Raw genomic sequence first — 24872 nt, forward strand, 5'->3', positions numbered from 1 at the left:
ATTTAATATTTAATTGTAGTCAACAATGGGAATAGAATCCAAGTGGCAGTGGATATGATAATTTTCTGGAACAAGCGGCTAAGAGCAATTTGCACTCTGCACAGTCTTTGGCAATATCACAGAGAGTTAATGCAAGTAGAGCGTCAGAAAAAGAAGCATGACATAGTGCAGCAAACTGGACAGGCTCCAAGATGCTCATTAACCATGTGACTAATCTTAAAATGAATACATAATGCAAACGAGATGCGAAAGCAGCTTCCTGTTTTGGTGAGATATCACTGCATGAGATTGTGTCAAATGAGCAGTTGAGGGCATTAAGGCTGTGTCAATGTCAAACTCTAATTGAAATGGGTGTGGGATGGGAGGCACTCTAGCATTAAGCACATGAATTTCCATGAGGTTTCCTAACAAAGTAATGCATTCACCAATGCATCAAATAAAATACATTTACTCATCTCTAATAAGATGCTGGAAATGTGTGGGTGAATTTCAGGAAAAAAAAAAATGGGACTGAAAATATTCTCCAGTTATATAAGGCATAAAAAAAAATGTTAGTGTTATAAAGAATTTTATGTCTGTTCTCAAGGTACAATAATGAAAAAGGATAAAAGGAGGGAAATACAAACACATAAGAAATGAAAGAAGAAAAAGGTGGAACAAATCTACTAGATCAGAGAAGGGGCATCTTGACACAAAAGTACTATTCATATTTATATTTAGAGGACAAAAAGTTTCAAGAACATTTCTGCTGTTACCTAAAACATGCATATACATATATTCCATCTTTAAATTAATTCTCATTCTCTTTTTTGTATAGAAGATCAGATGTTCATATTGGACTGAACAAGTCACAACTGGATTTGAGCCCAAAAATTGTTTGGGTTTTTTATTTGTTTTTTTAGATTTTTTTCTGGTTTAATTCATCTAAGCAATACCTAAATAGTTACAACCACCTTTCATTCATCATTCTCCACACATTTGTTAGCCTTATCTGAGATGGGATAAACAATTCACATAAAATAATCATTTTGTCTCCAAAATCTCTCTCACACTGATTGTGTAGACATAGTGAAATTGCCTGTGTTTGTGCTTCATATTCATCATCATTTCAAATGAGAAAAGGAGAATATATAAAAATACTGGTGTATGCATTTGAACCATGTTCTTCAACCTGTGTTTTATTATTAGCTTTGGTTTTCCTGTCTGTTGATATTATTTGCATTATACATCACATTAAGAGATTAATAGTCACTTTTGGTATAAAGCATTTTGACTTACATATGTGAAGAAGAGCAGAGATTATGGTTACTTTTTAGGACTAAGGTTAACATTTAAACACATAAATTAAAATATCTGCACATGAATCACCACAGAATGGTCCAATTCTGTGGGACTCGGGCAGGTTTAGGAGTGGAGATTTAGGTCTTTACTGACTTCCTTTATCAAGCGTTGCAAGAGCCATTTCAGATGCTCTGGAATGTGTCCAGAGAAGGGCAACGGAGCTGGGGAAGGGTCTGGAGCACAAGTTTGATGAGGAGCAGCTGAGGGGGCTCAGCCTGGATGAAAGGAGGTTCAGGAGGCACCTTCTTGCTCTCTACAACTCCTGAAAGGAGGCAGTAGCCAGGTGGGGGTCGGTATTTTCTTCCAAGTAACAAGTAACAGAACAAAAGGAAATGGACACAATTTGCTCCAGGGGAGGTTTGGATTGAATGTTAGGGAAAATTTCTTTCCTGAAAGGAAAGAAAGGGTTGTTAAGAACAGGAACCCTTTCCTGAAAGGGTTGTTAAGAACAGGAACAAGATGCCCAGGGAAATGGTGGAGTCTTCATCCCTGGAGGGATTTAAAACCTACGTAGATGTGGCACTTAAGGACATGGTTAGGGGTTGGTTTGACAGTGCTGGGTTAACAGTTGGACTTGATGATCTTAAGGGTCTTTTTCAAACTAAATTATTCTGTGAGTGATTCTGCATCTTACGGTATCCTGCTTTTGTTAGGATCATGATCCAGGAGGCTGTAGATCTTCCACAGGTCACATGTTGTTGACATCTGTCACCCTGTGGGAGTGACATAGGACCTGTGGATCACCAGAGCCCTTCTAGTCCAGTAAATGAAAGCCAGACAAGGTACCCAAGAGCATATTAAACATCAAGACTTACGTACGGGCAACTGAATAGCATCTGCTCTTCCTTTAAGTGTAAGAAAATTTTAGCTACCTACCTTGCATGTAGACATGTATTTTATAGCTTTCTAAATGTAGGTGCCTGAAGCTGAATTGTGGTGCCTCCCCTGACAGCTTGTCAGAATAAGGGCCTTCACAAATCATCAGGACACCACTCAGAGTATCTGGAGAGAAGTTCTGCAGTGAAGAAAGGAATAGGCAGAATGAGACTGGTGGCTAAAGAAAGGAGAACATTGTCATGTGTCTGGTAGTGTGGGTTCCCCCACAGTAAAATAAGCCATGAATAGAAAAGGAGGGAGTAGTCCTAAGAAATTAAGAGTGCTGAAACTGCTCAGTTAGTTTAGATTTCAATGAGGCAAAAAAATACCTTCTGCTTAGTGTTGTTATTTTATCCTGCCATGAAAGGAAATAGAAATTGTTTGAAGCGACAGAGAAGATGGCACAGCAGATCTTTCTCTCTCTGATGGAAACAATTTGACTGAAAAAAGAATCCCATTTTTCTTTGAAATATTTTTTAAGAGGTGATATTTTTCCCTCTAATGAACACATTAATGATAGCTGGAAAATCTTTCAGTATTCCAGTCTGAGCTATTTCTTCTAACTGGGATGAAGTCTCAGATCATTATGAGCTTTGATTTTTCACTATTTTCCTTATTATTGAAATAAACTGGTCCTATTCTAAACATGCTTTGTTACTCAGATACATGATCTTTTGCTCTATTGTTAAACCTTCTTTCTTTGGACTTCGCTTTTGTGAGAAAATTATTCAGTCCTAAATAATTTGCAGGTTTAATTTAAGAAATTACCAAAGCAAGCACTTGCATTTTCCTGTCTATGCTCAAGATGAATCACCCTTAAAATCCTGGACATACACTTAATGTCAGCTACTGATTTGTCACATTCAGGTCTTCTCAAAAATTGCTCATATGCAATTATTTGAACGCTGTTTATATCAGGGGAAGCCTCTTTGTCACTTAGCATTTTCAAAAACTCAGGAAATAGTGCTTAATCTAGTAATTTTCCCTTACTAGTATCTCTGATATAAACAATAACAGAGAAGCAAATGCAGTCAATATCTTTCAAGGGAGTAGATGGCCCAGAGTTATGTTATTCTAGTTCTCATTATCTCCCCTATCAAGTCACCAAACACCTGCTCAAAGGTTGGAGGTTGATCAGAACATTTTGAGCTCCTCCTTGAGGAGCATTTTGACTGGCAGTTTAGTCTTGGCAATATTGTTTCCTGTCCATGTCCATCTCACATGCCCTTGGAAAACTTACCACAGCAGTAGATTCACTTCAGGCTGAGAAATACCAGACAGTAGGCACAGCTATGAGTGTCTGCATTGTGCTGTGAGGTCTCAGAGAAGGAAGTAGTGTATAAAGACCCAGTGTAGAGCTATCTGTCTAGAGCTATAAATATCTATTAATGTTATATTAATATACATAGATATTAATATCCTTACATAGCTATTAATACCTAGAGCTATTCTTTACCCTAAATCATGAACAAGGAATGATACATGAGCTATCACCTGCTAGGAACAGACACTGGGGGCTCTAAAATAGCCTGTAGTTTTGCGAGATGAGATGAGCCAAATATAACAACTCATTCTGTGCTGACACTCTTCATCTCTGCCCTTTTCCCAGCCTCACTGGCTCTCTGGCATTCATCACACAGAGTTTCAAGATGATTGAACAGTATTCCAGAAGAAAACCAAGCCACTCCAATGCATAATAATTGTCTACCAGGTTAGGGAATTTAGCAACTTTGATAAAAACATTCCTCCAGGTTGAAAAAGTGGCAAAAGGTATATGGTAGAAACATGTATGGGGAAATGGAGGTATAAGAGGGAATGAAGGAGAAGGATAGAGAAGATTTTACTTCTTGGATGGGTGGCATATGAAAACTAAGTCAATCATCTTATGCAGAGTCACTCTCAGACACCAGCCCACGAGCTGAAATTCCTTTGCAAGTCTATCTCTGTTGTCAAAACTAATACTGATAATTACCTGTGCCATTGTGTGGGATTCCTTGGGTTATTGGTCAATCCCCAAAAAAGGAAAACAGATTCGATGGATTTTTTATTTTCTATAGCTCTCCTCTTTATATTCCCTTTTGGAGCATTTATCTAATCAGAATGACCTTATATCATAATTTGTCCAGTGATCTGACTTCCCTTTCTCCATTGTTCTAGGAAGTGAGAAAACAGATGAATGACTCTGTTTATTAGGGATAAAAGACTGGCAGATGGACTGGCCCAAAGAGTGGTGGTGAAGGACCTAAATCCAGTTAGCGTCCAGCTATGAGTAGTGTTACAATTCTCTGAATCTATTTCTCAGACATCCCTGCCCAACAGCTGCTTACCATGTCTGGAAGAGAGAAAAGTGTTTCTCCCATGTGTTGTCGTGAGAGATCTATGCTTGCTTCATGTTCACATGCAAAAGGAGCACCAATGTCCCTCAACTGTAAATGTTTCATATTTGTTATTTCCTGTCCTCCATTAACTTTCTTTTTGTTAGAAGTAAGATGTATTCCTGCCTTGGCCATCTTGTCTTCTTTACTGAGTAAAGGGTCAATGGAACATCAGTCATATTTTACCATTCTATTTCTTCTAGAAACCTCTGAAATTACCTGTGTATCTGCTAAATATAGAGTCAAGAAAAATAACCAAAACGTATATAGAAGAGTGACCTTTTGGTTGCTCTTCTTAAGCTCTGATTAATCAGATTAAAACTGAACAAGGAAGAAAAAAGACTTTTCTTATTAATGTGACAATATGATGTAATATTTTTTAATAATAGTAATAGTAACAATAATGATAATAATGAAACAGTTTTATTAAAATTATTTCATAATTATATCTACCACATGTAGGATGTAGATAGAGTCCGCCCAGAATAGAAACCATTGTTAAAATACTTTTGCCTGTTCTACACAAAATAGTCTATTTCTTTCTTCATATCAGCTTCATACAGACAGAATACCTCTAGCTCACCAATGGCTGGTTTTGGTTTGACTCCATCCGACAGTCTTCACTTCCCCCAGTGTTGATCCACCACATCTCTGACTGATCCATCTAATAGACAAAAGCATCAAAAGTGGTTGAAAGGCATTTCTTCTGGCAGAAGAGTTTATTCTCAGGGCTCAGCTCTTCAATTCTCCTTTCAGGCCTCCAGGGATGCCCCAACATTGACCCAACACAGAAAACTGAGACATTTCCTTCTTAGGTTCTTCTCTGCTCTCTTGTAGTAGAGTTTCATTGACACACTTTCACTGGGTTGAGCACCTCATATAATCTGGGGAACTCATCTCCCAGTCTGTAGACCCTGACTGCTTTTGTGCATGACCAAAGTGTTCACCTGGCTGGCAACCTTAAGAAAAGGAAGTTTATATGTTTAGCAAGAACTATAAACCACTGTGAAGTCACATGTATGTTGTGGTTTCTAATTCGTGACATAAGTGTACAAAGTTCTAGGGCACGATTATTCAACTCTAATATCTGCATCTCACATTAGTTAGATGAATAACACTCACAAATGTTCTTAGGGCTAAAGTGGTTATGTTATGTGGCAGCTGAGGAGATACAAAGGTCCTGGGAATTACATGATTGAAGGTGGAGTAAAGAGCAAAGTCACTCTGTGGGCTTAGCCCAGTGGTTCTACTATAAGTTTCAAAACCCACGTACAGTGATTATAATTATGATTAGAGACATGAACTATGAAGGAACCGAAGTGAGAGTTGAAGCTCATAAATAGGAAAAACCTGCTTACCTATACCTTGTATATCATGATTAGTAAAAATATTCAATAAATGGGTTTTGAAATTGAAAGAGACACCCATGCCATGGTTTTCTAGAGGTGGATGATTTATCACACTCAATTCAAAATTCTTCATCACAGGACAAATGTTTCCATTAACCTTTCTTTCATGGAAGCCGGCAGCCATCTACGCCTTACTAAATCCAAGGCACCATCCAAGCTAATAGCCAAGTGGATGTAGTCAACTTGCTAATTACTTCCCCTGAAATGACAAGAAGTGAATTTGTAGCTGTCAGATCCTCCCACTCAGTAGCACAATCATGGACTTGAAAGAGTAGTGAAATTGCTACCTGCTATTCTTGTTCCCCAAGATAAGGGTACTTGGACTCCTGTTAATTATCATGTTTTGATTAAACAGAAGTACTTTGTTCGCTTTGTTCGTGTACAGCTTTGAATAAAATGACATTTTTCTGGAAGCAGAGAAAGTAATGATATGCCTTTATTAAATATTTAGTAGCATTATCTATATTGCAAGTGGTTTGCAACAGTAAGAGCAAAGGTTTGCCTGAATTATCTTTAGCCTTGACTTGCAAAATTGCCAACTTCTGTAGAGAAATTATAATTTCTCTGCAATAGTTGGTTCTGAGAAAAATAGTCTTTTATTCACATGGGTGGGGCACTTTACAAACAAAATTTAGCCTTTGTGAAGAATTGCACTACAAGGTCTGATGAAGAGCTGATGGAGTTTTCTGGGAAACAAGTTATATCCTTTATAGTAATTTGTACAAATTTAGTCATATATCTGCTTATTTTCAGGTTAAAATAATGAATGAGAGCTTTGTTGGTAACAGCATTGACATTGGGACCGATAACTGTTGCAGAGGGACAAATTATTGAGATAAAATTTGTCAGTTGTTCATCCAAATCCCTGCTGTATCCCCGCCTCTAAGCCGTAGCCCATTATTTAAAGGATGTGACCTATACTACATCCAGAAGAATCTTATGTGATATGAGATTAAGCTATGAGAATGACCATCTCCATCCATATATTTACATAAAAGAAGGAAGAGGTGTGCATTGTTTTCTAGACTTCATTTTGGTTTTACAAATTGCAATTTGACCTTGATCAGAATTTGTAACCGCTCTGCTTTTCATGGGGCCTTGTGAATATTTATTTTTCTTTAACTAATAAAAATTGCATTTTAAGGAGGGAAAATTCTTATCTGCAACTAGAAAATAAAATTTTGCAAACAGTAAAAAAAAAAATAAATTAAATATTTAGTGTAGAGTTATAAAAATAGCCTGAGTTTCTATAGCAGAAGATATTTGTGTTGGTGGTTTTTCATGTTTAATTTTCAATCTGTTCCTGGTACTAATATATTTTGCAGGACTAGATAAGCAGTTTTAGACATCATAGCTAATTGACATAGGAATTAATTTGTGATACTCTCAGCCCATAATGTCTCTCTGTGTTTGTATACACAGGTGCATACATACCACTGCACGAACACACAAAACTACAAACAGATGTCTTATATATGTGTATATATCTAATCTCTCTGTAATGAAATACCTCATGGGGATGGATAACTGTCAGTACTCAGTTTAGAAGGATTTGTTGCCCTGTTGCTTCAGAATATTGAGTTGGAATTGAACCCAAATCAAAAGTGCACAAGTGTTGACTGTATGGAGGGCAAGTAGTGCAGAGAGGGGTTTTGCTACCATGAATACAGGCTAAAGATGTTGTGCTAACATACACTGTCATAAAACTTCGAGCCCTGGTGACAGACATATGACTGTGTGTAAGGTGGTGCATGACCAGACAAGGCAGCAATGACTTTGCTTTGCTGGCTACTGAGGTCTTATGTTTTTTTAACTCCATTGGCTGAAAGTGGGTATCTTACCTTGAATTTTCTGTTGTACATTATGCTTTGTATTCTTCTTCATTAGTGCATGTGGAAGAAAACCTCTCCCATGCAACATCGTTCAGGACAATCAGTCTTAATTTTGGTTCTTCTTGAAAGCCATGCCAGCCATTTTCTTCTTCTCCAACTGTTTTGTTAATAAACATCATGACCACAAGGACTCAAAGGTAGAAGAGAAACCAGATTTGACCGGTTCAAAGTTCAATTCACTTGAAATTCTGAACACATAAAACATTTTAGAGCACAGATAACGTTTTTATGCCATTTTTTTTTTTGTGCTTATCAAAGACTAATTGAGATTAAGCTGCTTTTGCTTCCCATGCTTTTCAGCAGAGAAGGAAAGCATACCACAGTAATGAAACTGTAACCTGATGCCAAAGAAAAGAAGAACTCTTTGTACATATAGGTACAACTGAAAAAAAAAATAGAAGAGGGAAAGTATAACTCATTTCCCAATTTTCAGGGCACAGGGTGCATTTCAAATCACCAAAAAGTCTGGCACATACACATCCAAAGCTGAAAATCAATCAGGCTCCTTCAGCAGCTTGGTGTTATCAGTCTTGCCCTGTAGAGCACAGATCTGAAACATTAGGCAGCCCAACAAGAGGGAGGAAGATAATTTGAGAGCAGCTGTTTTAAGACAGATACATAATGGCATTAGGAGAGGAGCACTGCAGTGAGGTGAGAACTGAACAGAAATGCCCATTAGACTGAGGAAGCTTTTAGTTGAATTATTGGAAGCAGATGCAGCTAGATACTAAGGTAAAGGAGTGAGACGAGTACAGTGAAGATGGCTCAGTTAAAAACTTGATAACAAATAGTCAGAGCTCCATGGGACTTACTGAACCTAAACTAAGGTTTTTATTCTGCAACAATTCTGGATGCTCAACAGGTTATCCGTGAAGATGTTCAAGGCCAGGTTGGATGGGGTTTTGAGCAACCTGGTCTAGCGGAAAGCGTCTTTGCCTGTGGTAGGGGGATTGGAACAAGATTCTTTAAGGTCTCTTAAACTCAAACCATTCTGTGATTCTATGATTCTATGCCCCATGCCCTTCCAAGTATTTAGACACCACATTTCATTGTTAGGATTAACTCCAGAGGTTTATTTGAGGATTGGGGCATAGTCTAGTTATGCCTCTGCTTTCCACTGAAGATATCAGCAGTGCTTATATTAGGAGGACAAAATCAACAAACATTTTTCAGCACTTTTGTTTTCAACCTTAGAGAACAGAAGCAATTTTTTTTCCCCTTCTATTTACATATTTACTCCTTGAAATCATCAGTTATCTTATGAATTGCAGAATCATAGAACGGTTTTCATTGGAAGGGACCTTAAAGCTCATCTCATTCCAATCCTGTTGAGATGGGCAGGGACACCTTCTTCTGTCCCAGGTTGCTCCAAGCCCTGTCCAACCTGACCTTGAACACTTTCAGGGATGGGGTAGCCACAGCTTTTCTGGGAAACTTTGCCAGTGAGCACTCAAGGATTAGTTTTTATGCACCATCGAAGACAGAGGAATTTCTAAAACAGAGCACAGTATTTAGTTACTAAGAGTATGACATGAAAATGAGCAAAGGCTAAAAAAAAGGAAACGAAGAATTGTGTCTTCTATTGGAATTAAGGAGAACTGGAATGTGCAACAGTGATATGTATTTGAATTTAGCAAGGCCATTTGAAAACATCATTACAGAATATTTTCTGAAGACATATGTGACCAAAACCTTGGTTTAGTATCTTATCTGAAAATATGTTTATGGTAATTTGAATGCTAAAATGAAAACTGAGACATAGAAAGTACTGTATTTTTCATCATGCAACTGAATATGTAATGAATAAATGTATGAATTCCTTTTACGATAAGCACTTAACGTGAATAATGTTTTGTTTTTTCTCACACTATTTTAATTTCCTCAAGGCCTACACTAGTTTTCTTATAGTCTAGCAGAGAGGTAATATCTGCATTAAATGCTGCATTACTTACCTGTGTCTCTTTCATAGAAACAGCTGAGGTGTTCAAAGTGAGTGGTTAGTGAAGGAAGTGTTTCTGTCTTTGGGTTTGGGAAGGCAAATATCTTCTGCAAACCATCACCAAGATTCTTCTGCCTGGGATGATGTTGTCTGTCACTATTGCTTTTTTAGGTGGGAGAAGGCAATTTGTGCTGTTAACACGAAACTGAGCAAAACCTGAAGGATCTGGCAAAGACCTGACAAAGCTACAGAAGTGACAGCACAAAGGCAAATGCAGTTCAATGCTGAGAAATGAAAAGCAGCATCCCTGGAAAGAATATTCTTAAGAAGTGTTCTTAATTGCAGATATAATGTAGAATGATGTAACAGAACTGGAATATTTACATATCCCAGTTTCTGGTCAAGTACTAATATTCCTACTTGCATTATTTTAAGGGATACTGCTATCTATGAGAATATTTACAGAATACAAGGCAATCAAATCTGTCAGTTCCACTCTTCTAAACCATCCATTGCTTATCATGTGTGCATAGCTCATAGGAAGGCACCCTCTGTGACTTGCTGTCCTTGTCTGCAAAATGCTGATAGCAGTGTTCACCCAAATTATAAAACACCAATACTCCAGGAAAATAATTATGTGCTAAGGGAGGTTGTAATACCAATGTATTTTGATGGGTAATTCCTATGACATGCATATTCTTATCTCAAATAGAAGGAGCTTATGTGTAGTATTTGGTACAGTGGTTTACATCTCTGTTCATCCACTCTTTCTATTCAAAAATTCCTTGCTGTAAATAGAAACAGCACCCATCCAGCCAAAGACTCATGACCATCCTAAATTCAGGAGCATTGCTAAATTAAAATGCATTTGTAGCAGATAATCTAAGCACAACAAGAGCTGTATCTCCTGCTGTTTCTTTGGCACACAGTGAGAACAGCAAAAGGCAGAATTCCAGGTGTGGCTGACTGAGCTTGGATTCCTTCTGCTGGTTTGATACCCCCTCAGCCAAATAAACCATCTTTTGGCTCATCTACATATGTGAATCTGATTGGTTTTAACTGCAATTAATATTGTATAAGACAGAAGAGAGTATTTATTTAGAAGGCATGTAGGCAGAATTAACAAATGGAAGAAAGAAGCAGCTGACCTACATTTCAGGGACTGGAACTTGTCTGTAATGCAGATGAAAAGCCCATTCCAACTCCCCTTTAAATTGTACACCATCCAAATCTATTTGTCATGAAGCAGTTACCTGCTCATAGCTGAAAAAATGCTTTGATATATTTTTTATGAATTCAGCTTCTCCAGTGCTAAGATAACTGATTGCAACACAGCTTTGAATTAATTACTGTACCTCTGTCTCCAGAATGATGTCTTATGAAAAAAGGAAAGCTGAAAAAAAAGAATGTATTAATTTTATACACACACACACACGCGCACACACACACACAAAAAGCCAGATATCAAAAAGCTTAAAAATTGTAATGATTTTTTTTTCCTTTCTTCCGTAGTACTGCAATAGGCAATCAAACAATTAAGAAAGAGAAGTTAGGAAAAAAACCTTTGAAGAAAATATTTTTTCATGGTTTAAATGAGATATAGGGGAAAAGGAACAAGTGCCATTCCAAAAACAATTGGTGCTCTGTTTGTTTTTCTCCCACCCTGCAAAACAGTAAATGGTCAGTAATAATGGAATCCAAATGGTACTGTCCCTTGTGATCAATTTTTTATCTATTTTCATTTTTATTTTTAATCTTCATAAGAAATAAGATTTTTAAAAAGTCCATATTACATGTGGAAAAAAAATAAAAAAGAAATTCTCTTTAACTATACAGTTCATATATTCGCATATTATTCAGATTGAAAGGATGGAGAAGTTTTGTTTCATTTTTCTCTTTAGTACCCTAAAAAATGACCATTGTTTCAGTCAGTGTTTGAAACATTGTTAGATTTTACAGCAATATGAATAAACTCCATTCACAGTCTTTTTCTTATAATGCCCTATCTTTCTGCTACATATTACCTAAACCAAAAATAGAGACTTTACAGTTAGCCTCACAGAAAAAGACTAATCTTGAACTTAATATGAAATACATAGTTATAGTGTGATTTATTGCCTGATGTCTGTTTTGTGTGTTGTCTTAATATATTACTGAAGCAGCAGCTGTACTTTGGCCTTTTAATAAATAACCCTCCTTAGAACTGTAGGATGTAAAGTGGCTTAGTAGCCCCCAAATTAACTTCAAAAGGAGCATTATACTCATATTATAAATTAATTAGGTGAAAGAAAATGTAAAGTACTCAAACATTGTGAGTAGTGTAAATACACAGGACATCATTTGTAATAATGTGAATAATTTTTAAAGAGAGGATATTGGAGAGTGATTTTGTTAGTATTCATGGTGAAGACTTTCCTGCTTTTTTTTTTATATACACTCACATGTTATTTCAGGGGAACATCTTCACTTCTCCGTCCACAGGCAAACAGCATGTTCCCACTCTTTACAGCAGGGTCTCAGGGCTTCCCTTTCCTTAATGTGACCATAATTTGTACAATGCTGCCTAAAATTACAAGATTATCCACACAGTATTCCCTTCTGAAATCCTGTGGGAAACATGCAAAGATACCCAGGGTTTGCGCTTAACATTATAGCTACAAATAAACCAAAAACATATTAACTGGGTCCAGTATACAAACACACCCAACTTTTGATCTCTAGAAGGTGGTTTCTTTCTGGGTTCACGCCTCTAAATAAAATAAAGATGTTTGTCTGTGTAACAGACAGGAAAGAGAGCTGAGCCTCTATTTATACTACTTTCTGAGATTAAATCCCCGTTTAATAGTACTAATTGTAGAACAGGACTAAATAGTACCCTTCCACTCTTGGCTTGTCTTGGTCCATATCACATGACATGTGAAACATAGTTTTCAATTTATGCATCTTCCTTCTACCTCCTGCCTTAGAAGGTATACATTATCCTAATAACTCAAGGAATCAGTGAATCCACAGGATAAATGTAAAGATAGTGTCCTTCAAAGGAGTGACTGGGTTTGAGCATTAAGAAGGTATCAGCTCATAAGTGGCTGCTACAATGTGATCTCTGGTATGAGGATGTTGGCTCACAATAGTGATTTCTTTGGTAAGTGTGGACTTTAGAACTTCCCTTATATGTGCTTTAAGTAAGAGCTAAAACTCTCATCTGTTTTCCATTCAAATGCTTGAGAATACACCCAGCTTAGCACACCCCAACTAAGGACATACTTAAGCTTTTCTATATTATCTGTGTTATCGTGCTTTTTGCACATATGCAGAGAGAGAATGTTACAAGGGAAATTCATAACTCCTCTCAGTTTCATCTCTTCATTTCCCAGGGCAAAAGCAAATCCTGTAAGTGGAAAGCATTTTCCAAATTAATTTGCCTAGAAAACCATTTAGATTCATGTGCTTGGTCAACACTTAACACAACATGTTTCTGCACCACCAACTGAAGACATTAGCATATATCAGAGATCAAACTGGGACAGTGATTCTGGCACTTCATTGTGAAATGCTTTAAGGTCAGTAGTTTGGGAAAACAAACTAAATGAAAATGACAAAATGTGCTTGTGCATTCAGCATTGTCTCTGCAAGGGAAAAGGGTTATAAATACAGTCTGGCTTCAATTTTAGCAGTTGACAGTTCAGTGACGTGGTATCGGGGTACACCTGAAGTAGCCCAGCAGGGTAGATCTCTTACATTTACTTACTGAAAGCTGTAACTTCTATTCAGAGGCCAGTGGGTCTTCTAGTTATAACTAACTCTGAATTCCTAATTAATTTCCTTAGCAAATAAGACAGGATTTATTTAGATTCGTTTTTATCCAAGCTGAATTTATGTCAGCAAATTTCTCTCTGCATTAACTGTTTTAAAGCTGCTGTATTAAAATTCACATCTGTCTAAGTGAAGGGAGAAGTAGGACCATTGGCTTCAGAGAATCCAGCTGCAGAGCCAAAAGTGCAAGCTAAATTTATGCAAGTCATATGTTAATTATGTATACAGTAATGTAATGCAAATGGGCACCCACCTGCATGGAAGTATATCAATAATACTTGATAGTGTTAATAGATTTCGTATGAAGGAAATACCATGATTGATTTTACATATTTCCATATTTTGTTTTCACTTTTTAGTTAACAAGAAAATTATAAAAAAAGAAAGAAGAAAATAAATCTACTGCAGATGCCACTGTGATAACAGATTACTTAAACTGCAAATAGCCAGTTCCTTCTATATGACCTCTCTTTGGCACAGAGTTTATTATTCAGCAATCCCTACAAAAAGATCTATTAACCAAAACATCTGCTGTTTGGCTTGGTCTGGCTTTCTCAGCATGGCAACGTATCATGCAATTAATTAAGTCTCTGAGCCATCCTAATATCAAGTGGATTAGGTATTTGTTTAAAGTAAGGCACATGCCTATTAATTTGCTGAGCTGAGGCCCAGAGTGAAGAGGAGAGTCGTGGAAAATATTGTATGTGATAATGTCATTAAAGATAGCAATTCTCTGGCTGCATATGAGGGGTCCTGAGTTAAGGCCATCCAGAACCATTTGCATCCAAATGCCTTAGTTTTTCTCTTGTGCAGGTAGAAAGCAGGTTTTCACATGCTTTTATAGAGTGCTATATGATGCAATACACATATTACGGCACAAACTGGAATGTCTTGAGAATTACATCCACCTGCAGTATAATCCCATATTATAATCCCAATATTATCTCAACTTTTATTGAGAGCCCAGTCCTGAGGGTCTCTGGCAGGATTGACTGTTTGGATAGGCCTAGCTATATTCTGATGATGATTAATGACACCTCTCAGACACATCAAAAGCACTTGTCTTCATGCCTCAGTACACAGCCAATGCATAATGTCAGCCACAAAACCCACTCAGGCTGCTCTACATTATTGTTTAATTAAACAACATAGATAAGTTCCAAGACTATTTCAAGTATAAACATGGAACAGTATCTAAGCTCCTTTTAATCTTATGAAGAAAATGCAAATGTTGAGAGGGGAATGAAATTGAAATGTGAGGAAAACATCTTGTACAAATAGGAATCCACCTTTTCTTTGTTTTTCTTCTTCTAAATTTAGGTTGACAAAATCACGAGCTAAGGGAACAGCCCATGAAAGAGAGTTTTTCCTTCTCTGCCCCCAGCAATGAAAAGTGTGAGGAAACTGATTACAGAATTTATTTTTAAAAAAATCTATCCTCAGCCTCTCTTGGAGATATACAGAAGTTTAAATAATTGTTCTGGCATACCTGAGGCAGGAGCCCCCTTCAGCCATAAGGAGTCTATCCCAATAATTTAGACAATTCTTAAATTGAAATTATGTGCTAGAAAAGCTCTGTGGAAGGATCATTGTGGTAAGCAAAAACCTCTCTCCTGCATAGCACCAGCACAACATCTCTGAATCTTTGTGACTTAAACAGCACATGTGGTCTGTGCTACCCTTTTAAAGAAAGATAAATTTAATTTTTATATTTTGAGTTATGTGATAGAAAGGACTCTCTTTTGCTAATAGTTTGTAGTGATGATAGGATTTCAAAAAGGGACTTTTTGACCTGAAGTAAAGCAAAGTTAGGTCAGACTGAAGAGCTTTTGAAAAGCCTATTCCAAACTGCCAAAACTATTTCATTTTCCATTCTCTGAGCCACTCATATGCTTAATCAAACTGCACCGTGTCTTTCAGAGGATGCCTATAAAACTCAAGTCCGAATTGATGATGAACCAGCCTATTTGGACATTCTAGACACTGCTGGGCAGGTGAGTAATTTTTCAATGTGAATCATTCAATCAGAGATAAACTCAAAGATTTTAACCTCAGATTTACGGGTCACACAGCTAGAAAAGAGGTTCCCTATTCAAACATAAAAGTACCAGTGGCAGAATAACACCGAGGAATTAACAAAGGAGAAGATTAGAGCAGTGCTGCAGTATAGCATAGTTTAACTTCCAAATTTTAGGAGAAGAGTTTAAATAAGCAAAGTTTAAATAAGCAAAAGACAAAAAGCTGTTTGTTTCTTTTTCTCTTTCTTACAGGAATATCTATCACAATAATGGAATGAATAAATGCTGTTATTAGTTTGTCTTATGTCTTTCTCACTCCTGCTTTTCTGTGTATACTTCAGGAATTTTCTGGTCTTACTTGTAGATTAAGTATCTTGTTACACCTCTTCTCCTCCCCACACTATATTTAAATATCAAATGCTGACCAAGAAGGAAAAGATCTTAATGCCAAAAGTATCACACATACAGGTTGCCCAGAGAAGCTGTGGCTGCCCTATCCCTGGAAGTGTCCAAGGATGGATTTCATGGGGCTTGGAGCAACCTGATCTAGTGGAAAGTGGCCCTGCCCATGGCAGGGTGTTGGAACGAGACAATCTTTAAGGTCCCTTCCAACAGAAACCATTCTCTGTTTCTGTGATTTCTATGACAACATGTATGTGCTCATGTGAACATCAGTCAGGGAACTAATTTTCATGTACAATAATGAAGACAAAAGAGTTAAATACAAGAATTTCTTCTACCTGACTCAATTCATCCTCTTTCAGTCTCAACATATTTTACTATTTAATCAAAGCACACACTTGTTGCCAGTTGTTGATCTTTTCCTGAGGTGTGTCTTAGGTTCTGTCTGAAGGTTTTGAAAATTTTACCATTTTCCATAATGTGTGTGAACCTTGTACAGGAACAAGATAACCAATAAGGAGAACAGGTACTTAAAACAAATAAGCAAACTAAGATTTAGGAAGTAGAAGCCTGGAAGCCTTGTTATCTACTCCTCAGATGTCTGGGTGTACCTGATCTGGACACTGCAAATGGTGGGGAATGCAGCCTGCTGCCAGGAATTTAAGAAACTCATCTATTGTCAGGCATGTTCACATTTTGGGAAAAAATCCCCCATAAAACTGTATAATTTTTACATTTTTGTTTTATTTTTGATCATATAAAAAAACTAGAACTAAACCTCATTCTTACTTTATGGGGTATGGATATGATTGCCCAGATTAAGAATTTTATCAGAACAGACAACTGTAAGGTAAGAAATGAAATGAAAATAATGCAGTCAGTGAAAGCTGCTAAGAGCAATAGTAAAGATGGAGAGTTTTGAGATTTGTTTCTAGAAGAAGCCATAATTTTAGAGGTCCTTGGCACCTAATGATAGTAATAAAATGCAGTGCAGATATTTAATAGAATCATAGAATTTTTAAGGTTGGAAAAGATCTTTAAGATAATTGAGTCCAACTATTCCCCAGCCCTGCCAAACCCACCACTAAACCGTGCACCCAAGTGCCACATCTACATGTCTTTTCAATCCCTCTAGGGATGGTGACTCCACCACTGCCCTGGGAGGCCTGCACCAGTGATTGACAATCCTTTCAGTGAAGAAATTTTTTCTTAATATCCCATTTAAACCTCCCCTGTTCCCTCAGCTACTCTTCTTCAAAGCAAGCAGAGAGCTGTAGCAGAAGCACCACACTCTGCAGATACATCATCCCAGGCCACTGTGCAGCCTGGCCATAGCTATTCCACTTCAGTTGGATTGATTCCACCGAGCTGAATTGATATGAGAAAATCTCTGTTTTAAATTTCCCTGTTGTTCCAGTGGCAACTGTCATCACTGAAACACGTCCCAGTGTCACTGTGTTAGGAAGCTCTTCCCACTTTCCTTCCCTGCTATTTTTCAGGAGCTGTCCATTCTAAGTGCCCTGGATTTAGCTGCTTGTCTTTGCAGATGTCTTTGGATTTGTTGCCTCTCTACTACACAGCTCCAGAATAAATCAAGACCTAATCCAACTCCCATTGAAATCAACAGCTGAAATAGCCTCTTTCTTCACAGAGGACTTAATGTTGCTCTCACTGAAGCTCACCCTGAATTTCTGCTCTGCCTTTGGTGACTCGGGGTAAAAAACCAAGGCACCCACTTATGCTGTCGATGGTGTGTGCTCTGATGCTGCCTTGCTGAGTTTTTTACCTAAGTTTTGTGTTAAATTAGAGATGGTGTTACAGCTTCTAAATCATGCAATGGAAATCTCATTTCTCTGGGTGCCCTCGCAGTCATAAATACTTCATCATTAACTTTGAATAATGACTTTAATCACTTCAGAAGATAAAGGAGCTAAAATTGTAATTCATCCCTATTTGGGAAACACAAGAAGTCAATAGAGAAACCAACTGAAGTTAATGTACTTTGTTGTTGTGCTCGAGGGTATGTTTCAACAAAAAATTGTTTCAACAAATATAAAACCTATATGGTAATTGAAGACTTCGACGCTGACCAAATTAATTAATAATAATTCATATACTTTGTTATTAACAATCTAGAGCTAAAAATCCACATGAGATTTCATACCTGACACTAGATAAAAATCTTTGATATTTTAACTGGTAGATGCAGTTTGAGGCACTAAAAACACAGATGGTGCTTCAGGAATACATTCATGGTTCTCAAATTTCTGAAGTTAAAAAACATTCAAACAAAGTGAAAAACAGGAACATTAGTAAACTATTTGTATGGCTCATCTAGTTACTGATCTTTATCTTCTTTTGCATATAGACAGACACTAATAAATGCAACCAACTGCTTCTCTCAGGAAGCAAACTGATGTTCCATAAACTCTGGATCCGTGTTTTGTGCATCCTCATTTGTCCTTTTGTGCTATTCCAATACTTTTTTTTCACTGAAGGTACAACAAGAGGGATTTTATTAATGAATGTAAGGGCCAGTGTAAGTAGTTAAGCTTCACTGAGCTCACCACACCTGCTTTCACCACCCTCTACACCTGCCAGCTGGGCAGCCTGTCTTTGCTCACCACAATCAACTTCAGACAGAATAAGGTTATGTTTACCTCAGAGAGTTTAAAGAGCAGGTATTGCTGATGTAGCTCCTCTTAGCTGTATTGCCATAAACAGACCTTTCTTGAGCAACTCCTACCAAAAACCTGTTGTGCAGCAACAAAATGAACAAAAAATTGATGTTGTTTTTTCTTTTTCAATGGTATAGTGAATGTAGAAGAAGCTATCAGTAATTCCTTTAGTTAGCTATCGGTGCCTTTGGCTCTTTAAATAGAAGTAATCTCCTTAAACAAAAAGTTTTCTTTTTGCATCTACATTTCAACTAAAACAAAACAAAAAAAATGCAAATAAAACTGAACAGAGAGTAAATGTGAGATTGAGGTCACATTTACAAAACTGAGGAAGTTTATTTAGCTAGCTTTTAACTCTCAAAACTCTCAAGGCTATGTACAATGTGGCATATGATGTATATTGTAAAATCTTAGTGGAAACCAGGAAGAACGAATGATTATCTATAAAGATAGCTTGAACTTCCTTGTTCACCCATATCCATGAAACATTTGTTGAGGAACTCTCCCTTGAAATTCACCCATGTGCTTCTCTCTTTTGAGTTTGGAAGTGGTGTTTGGGGAGGTGGTTCTGGGATTTCTCCTTTCTTATCCAAGGTGTTGGAAAACTAATCTACTTTTACTTACATTCGATTCAAACTGACATAAGCTCTTTGATTTCGAGGAAACTTGTGAGTGCAAATGAAAGGACATTCAGACCTCAAGCTCTTTATTCTGTATTCAGTTCCCTTCACAATTATTCTCAGAGAGCAACAACCCCTGGTTGCTCCAGCCGCGCGCACAAAAACCTTCCACACAGAGTTGTAGGAACCGTCAGTTCATTCCTTTGTGTTTTATCAGCCTCTCCTTTAACTTAAAAATATGTTGCTACTTCTGGTGCCCAGAAGTATGCTTCTCATGGAGCACACGCAGCAGTTATCTCTCCTGCTGTATTTATAAACTGTTGACTGACACAGGAGCTTTTATTCCTGCCGCAGCTTTCCTCTCTATGACACATTACCCAATCTCTCTGTTCAAACCTCACGCTGAACACTAAAAAAGCAGCAGAGTTCCCTTCACTGAAAACCAATCTGAGATGACTCTGTGACTCTATTAAAAAAGGCAAAATTGTTTTCAGACACAAAGCAGGCAAATCCACAGGAATATGGATTTCCGTACCTGTCAGTGAGACAGTACATTTCGAGATTATTGCACCAATTTTTGTCTGCTAAAATGTGGGCTTTTTATGATAAACTTAGTGCACCAGTATATTTCCCAGGTGTGAGTCAGAGACTTGAAAAATTGGCCTTAAAATGTGATGGCATGCCATTTCAGGGAGATTTTCCTTTGTCTGGAGCTGTGTGTGCGTGAATTCATTTCCAGGCAGACACTTTTCAACCTGACGGCAACAGTGCGCTCTATACTGGAATCCATCTCTCAAATTGCTAGCAAATCACAGGACATGTTTATCCTGCCAACCTGCAGGACTATGATTCTTACCCCCTGCTTCAAGCTTTGAAGAGGAACCGTATTGGTCCCAAGAGCCCTTCAGATAAACACACTTTCTCAGACTAAACACTATGGTCCGATGATTCACTCAGGCTGTTATCTAAGATCCTTCTGCTTATTATCTAAACGTGCTGCTCTAATCCCGAATCAATGGAAGTCAAATATCAAAGTACACTACTGCAGCTTATCTCAGGGAAATGTAAGATTCCTTTTTGGCAGTAATTATGTCTTAATGGGCCTTTACAGCGTGTTCTTATGAGGGTAAAATAATTTTAGTGCACTTTCTGCTAGGTACTGAAGTGCGTAAATGAAATCCACTTTATTTTTAAAGCATAGGGGCAGTGAAGTAAGCAGCAACCATTAACATTGTATTAAGTGAAGAACATTAGTTTTATCTTCTTTGTATGCTGTTTTTTTCATAGGCTGTTGATGACAAACTTAGAAAGTCAAACCCTAGCACTGGAAACTATGTGGATTCTCAAGACAAATTGCTCTGTACTTTCTGGGAAGAACTAAAATCTCTTTCTTGACCCAGACATTTTATTTGGCAGTGGACAGATTTTGAAGACACACTTAATAGGCACAGATACTGAGTGAAAAAGAAAACAAAACTGTTACAATAAATCACAGACGAAATTGCAGACATGGCACCAATTTCCTTAAAATTATGGGCAAAATATTCTTCAGTAGGAAAAGATCTAGGCATATGCTGCCAAAAAAAAAAAGAAAAGAGTATATTAGAGAAGGAACAGGCAACTGGCAGCAGCCAAAATTCCCAGTTTCCTTTCTTATCCCTGCAATGAGTGAATCATGATGCAATAAAGGGTTGATCCGTTTGTATTTCTAGGTCTGCATTTATCTTTCTGTGAAACAGATGCAATAACATGTTGCGAGGGGCAAGGATTTAGGGTGAACATTAGCATTGATTGAGTCTGACAGCACTGATTTCCTGCCCCTTGCTACCATTCCACTTAAGGAAAGTCAGTGGTGCAGGTTCCATATTGCAGGTGGAAGAACACTTTCCAGTGTTTTCTGTTCTCTTTCAATAAAGTCTTCTTTTTGTTTTTTCTTGAAATGTTTTCTCTCTCATTGTTCTTTGTCTAACTAACAACTTAAAAAAACAGATAAATATAAAGTGATGTTACTACTTGATTTATATTTTTTTTAAGAAAATGAAAACATTTAAAAGCAGAAAATATGTTATTATAAATTTTGATAAAAATAGCAAAATCTTTTTTTTCTTCTTTCCAAATTTTTCCTTGTAGTATTTCCTTGTTGGTTTTTTTGGTTGTTTTGGGGTTTTTCTTTGTGTTTTGATTCTTTATTATTATCATTATCTTTAATTTTATTTTTTATTAAGTTATTTGGGGTTTGAGGTTTTTTTTTTTATTTTGTTCTGCTTTATATTGTATGGAAAACACCTATATAAACACATCCCATATGAGTAAACTTTATCCAGGTCCTTCACATTATCACATTGTTTGTTATCAAGCAGAGGTACACAAACCAGGGACTCCAGTGGGCAGAAGACTGTCTTTTCCCTCTATCAGTTTTCATGAAGCTGACATCATAAAGGTATTTCCAGGACTAAAAATTTGGCTTGAATGCTGAGAATACAAGCACGTATTACAGCACCACATGGTGCCTTTTCACCTGACCAAGTGACCAAGAGAAGGATCTTTTTCAGAACAGGATGTTAAAGCTTCTCAGGAAATGTAGGTTGTCCCAAAGAACTGGAATTTTCAAAAAGTGCCTTTTATGCTATTCTGTACCTGCTGGATTCTTTACCTAATACACTGAATGGTGGTGTCTCCGGACAAAGAGAATAGAAGCAAAAAGTTGTGTGGTGTTATCAAACCTTTACCTTGCAAAACTGCATGAGAAGAACTGCTGCAAGTAGTTTCTAAAAATGTCATTTTTATGTCACAGTACCAAGAGAGGAACGGAAAAACCTAAAAACAAAGGACATCTTTGTAGCTGAAGTTTCAATATCTTTGCCCCAGAACTCTGGAAGTGAAATTCACCACTACAAAAAAACAAACAAACCAACCAAACCAAACCAAACCAATACAAACAAACAAACAAAACCCCAAACAAAACCAAACTAACAAGCAAAACCCCAAAAACAGCACAAAACCAAAACCAAGAACACCAACAAAACAGAAAAAGTGAACCATCTTGAACTCTATTTCTTGTTACCTCTCCTTTATAATCTGAGAAATGTTATTGCATCTATCCAGATTTTGCAGAAAGGAATTCAGGAGCAAAGTGGGAATTGAATAAAATAATGAAAATATGAAATATTTTCTTTTTTTTTCTTTTTTTTTTATTTTTCTTTCCCCTCAACATGTTATATTTTGAATATATATTTTCTCACTTCCATAGGAGAAAGCTTGCATAGCTTGCATTGCTTGAAAGGTTTTTGTGCCTTCTTTTATTTTGTGCCCAATGGTTGAGGAGAGTAAATTGTTGCCATGGGTGTTCCAGGTTGTTTTCAGAACCATAGGATGATGTGATATACCAGGGAACAATCTTTTCTTTTAAAAAGAAAAAAAAACTCAAAAACTTAGCAGTAACTACATTGACTGCACCTGTGTAAGAAATCAGTGGGGTACCTGAGTAACACCTGGAAGTAAGCTGAAGTCAGACTGCGCTCTTTTGGACTTGCAGATGAGCTTTGGACTTGTCTTTTGGCGTACCTCAGAAGTGACTGTGATCTTTCAGGATCATAGAATCATAGAGTGCTTTGGTTTGGAAGTGACTGAACCCTCTGCCACGGGCAGGGACACCTTCCACTAGACCGGGTTTCTCCAAGCCCTGTCCAACCTGGCCTTGGACACTTCCAGGGATGGGGCAGCCACTGCTTATCTGGGCAACCTGTACCAGGGCCTCCGCACCCTCAGGGCCTAGAATTTCTTCCTAATATCCAATCTAACCCTGCCTTCTGTCAGTTTAAAGCCATTCCTCCTTATCCTATCACTCCAGGCCCTTGTCTGAAGTCCCTCTTCAGCTCTCTTGGAGCTCCTTTAGGTGCTGGAAGCTGCTCTAAAGTCTCCCTGGAGTTTTCTCTTTCTTGACTGGATCTATTGATCTAACTTAGGTACCTCATGACTTACAGTTTTGGAGCTCTGCCTTTGTCTTTTTAGCATTTTTCCTGAAGCAATGAAAATATACCCCTCTTTTATAGGCATGCGCAGAGGCTGTGGACCTGAAAACAAATGTCATCTCCCCCACCAGAAATGAATTAGGTTTATTTTAACTATCCCTAATTTACTTTAAGGCCAAGATATCATATTAATCGATCTGGATTAAAACTTCAATGTATTTTGAATTCAGGAAGTGATGCTAAAATTCTCAAAAAAGTTTGACAGAGAAGAGTTGGTCCCATTGAAATCTCTTAAAGCTGGATAGCTGCATGTCAGGTGAAGGGACCTTAGACATTTTGTGAACTGCTCGCAGTGGATGTGACACACCATCCATGTCTCAGCATAGTCTCTGTTCCCACAAGTCCCTAGAATGTCACTGAGAGCAGTGATCCAGGACTACAGATAGATGCCAACCCAATGACTATAACTGTCCACATAATGCTGTCTGACCATCCCAGTTGCTCCAGAAATATTTGCGCAAATGGAAAGAAAAAAAGAACATTAGGATCTCCTTTGTGCTGGAAGTCACGGGGACATGACAACTTGGTCCTTTTGAGTCACAGAGTCACATTGGATGTTAGTATTGTAAGCAATACAAAATCCATGCAGCTATAACACAGGTATTTCGCATTCATTTTGGTGGTGATTTATGTAGTCCCCAGGGAACGCATCCCTCATTTAAACATTGAGCTAAATTTGAGTTGCAGAAATGTGTGCACTATTGATTAAATTCTACAAAAGTCTAAAATAGCCAGTCTGCAGGTTGTTTTCTTCTTCCTTCCCCCCCTTTTCAGATTCTTAGCTCAAACTATATCTCTGCAGGGGCAGGGAGGGAAATACCAATGTGGTGAATTTTTAAGGTAAGCACACTTGTTATGGAAGTCATCATGAGAGAATATATATGCAAGCCAGAATATCATTTGCAGTCATTTGTCAGAGCAATGAGGTGTCTGACTCCGCAGTCTCCCGGTTTACTTCTGCAAGGCTGCACAGGCCTCACTGGGAAAGGTGGGAAGCCTGTGATGCCCACATAAGCTGACAAGAGCACGTTTGAATCCCTGGCAAGCCCTTGCTCATAGCTGCAGTCATTACCTTTTTACTAGTGGGGTGTTTCTCTCTTTTTTTTTTTTTTCCCCATCTCTGCTGTTTACTAAAATGTACTTATCAAGCTGTTATTTTTTTCCCTTTAACCATTTAAGATGTATTTGTGATAAAAGGTGAAAACTGGCTTTATCCTTTCTTGCATATCAATGAAAAGGGCGGAAAAGTATTATGTGGTGCATGATAAACCAAATGCATTTGGGGGTTTTAGAGGTAGTTAACGATGAAGATTGCTTCAGTGCCTGCATTTAGTAGAAAATTACTAAGGTGTTTATCCCTAAGAGAGAGACTATTAGCATTAATATGAAAGAAAAAGGCAGTTCTCTGAGTTAGGGAGTGTAGCACCAAGGCGTTTTCACTGGCATTGGGGAGAATTGATATGATGATTTCATCCATA

General features: G+C 37.5%; 1 protein-coding gene across 1 annotated transcript in view; it reads left to right on the forward strand.

The window, feature by feature from the left end:
* The window catches only part of RIT2 (Ras like without CAAX 2), a 174130-nt gene that overhangs the window by 50116 nt on the left and 99142 nt on the right, over positions 1–24872 (forward strand). The window contains exon 3 of the mRNA XM_017819738.1: positions 15566–15639. Coding sequence (XP_017675227.1) covers positions 15566–15639 — 74 coding nt within the window. The remainder of the gene's footprint in view (positions 1–15565; positions 15640–24872) is intronic.

This window comes from Lepidothrix coronata, unplaced genomic scaffold (assembly GCF_001604755.1).
Source record: "Lepidothrix coronata isolate B3197 unplaced genomic scaffold, Lepidothrix_coronata-1.0 Scaffold77, whole genome shotgun sequence".
NCBI classification, from domain to species: Eukaryota; Metazoa; Chordata; class Aves; order Passeriformes; family Pipridae; genus Lepidothrix; species Lepidothrix coronata.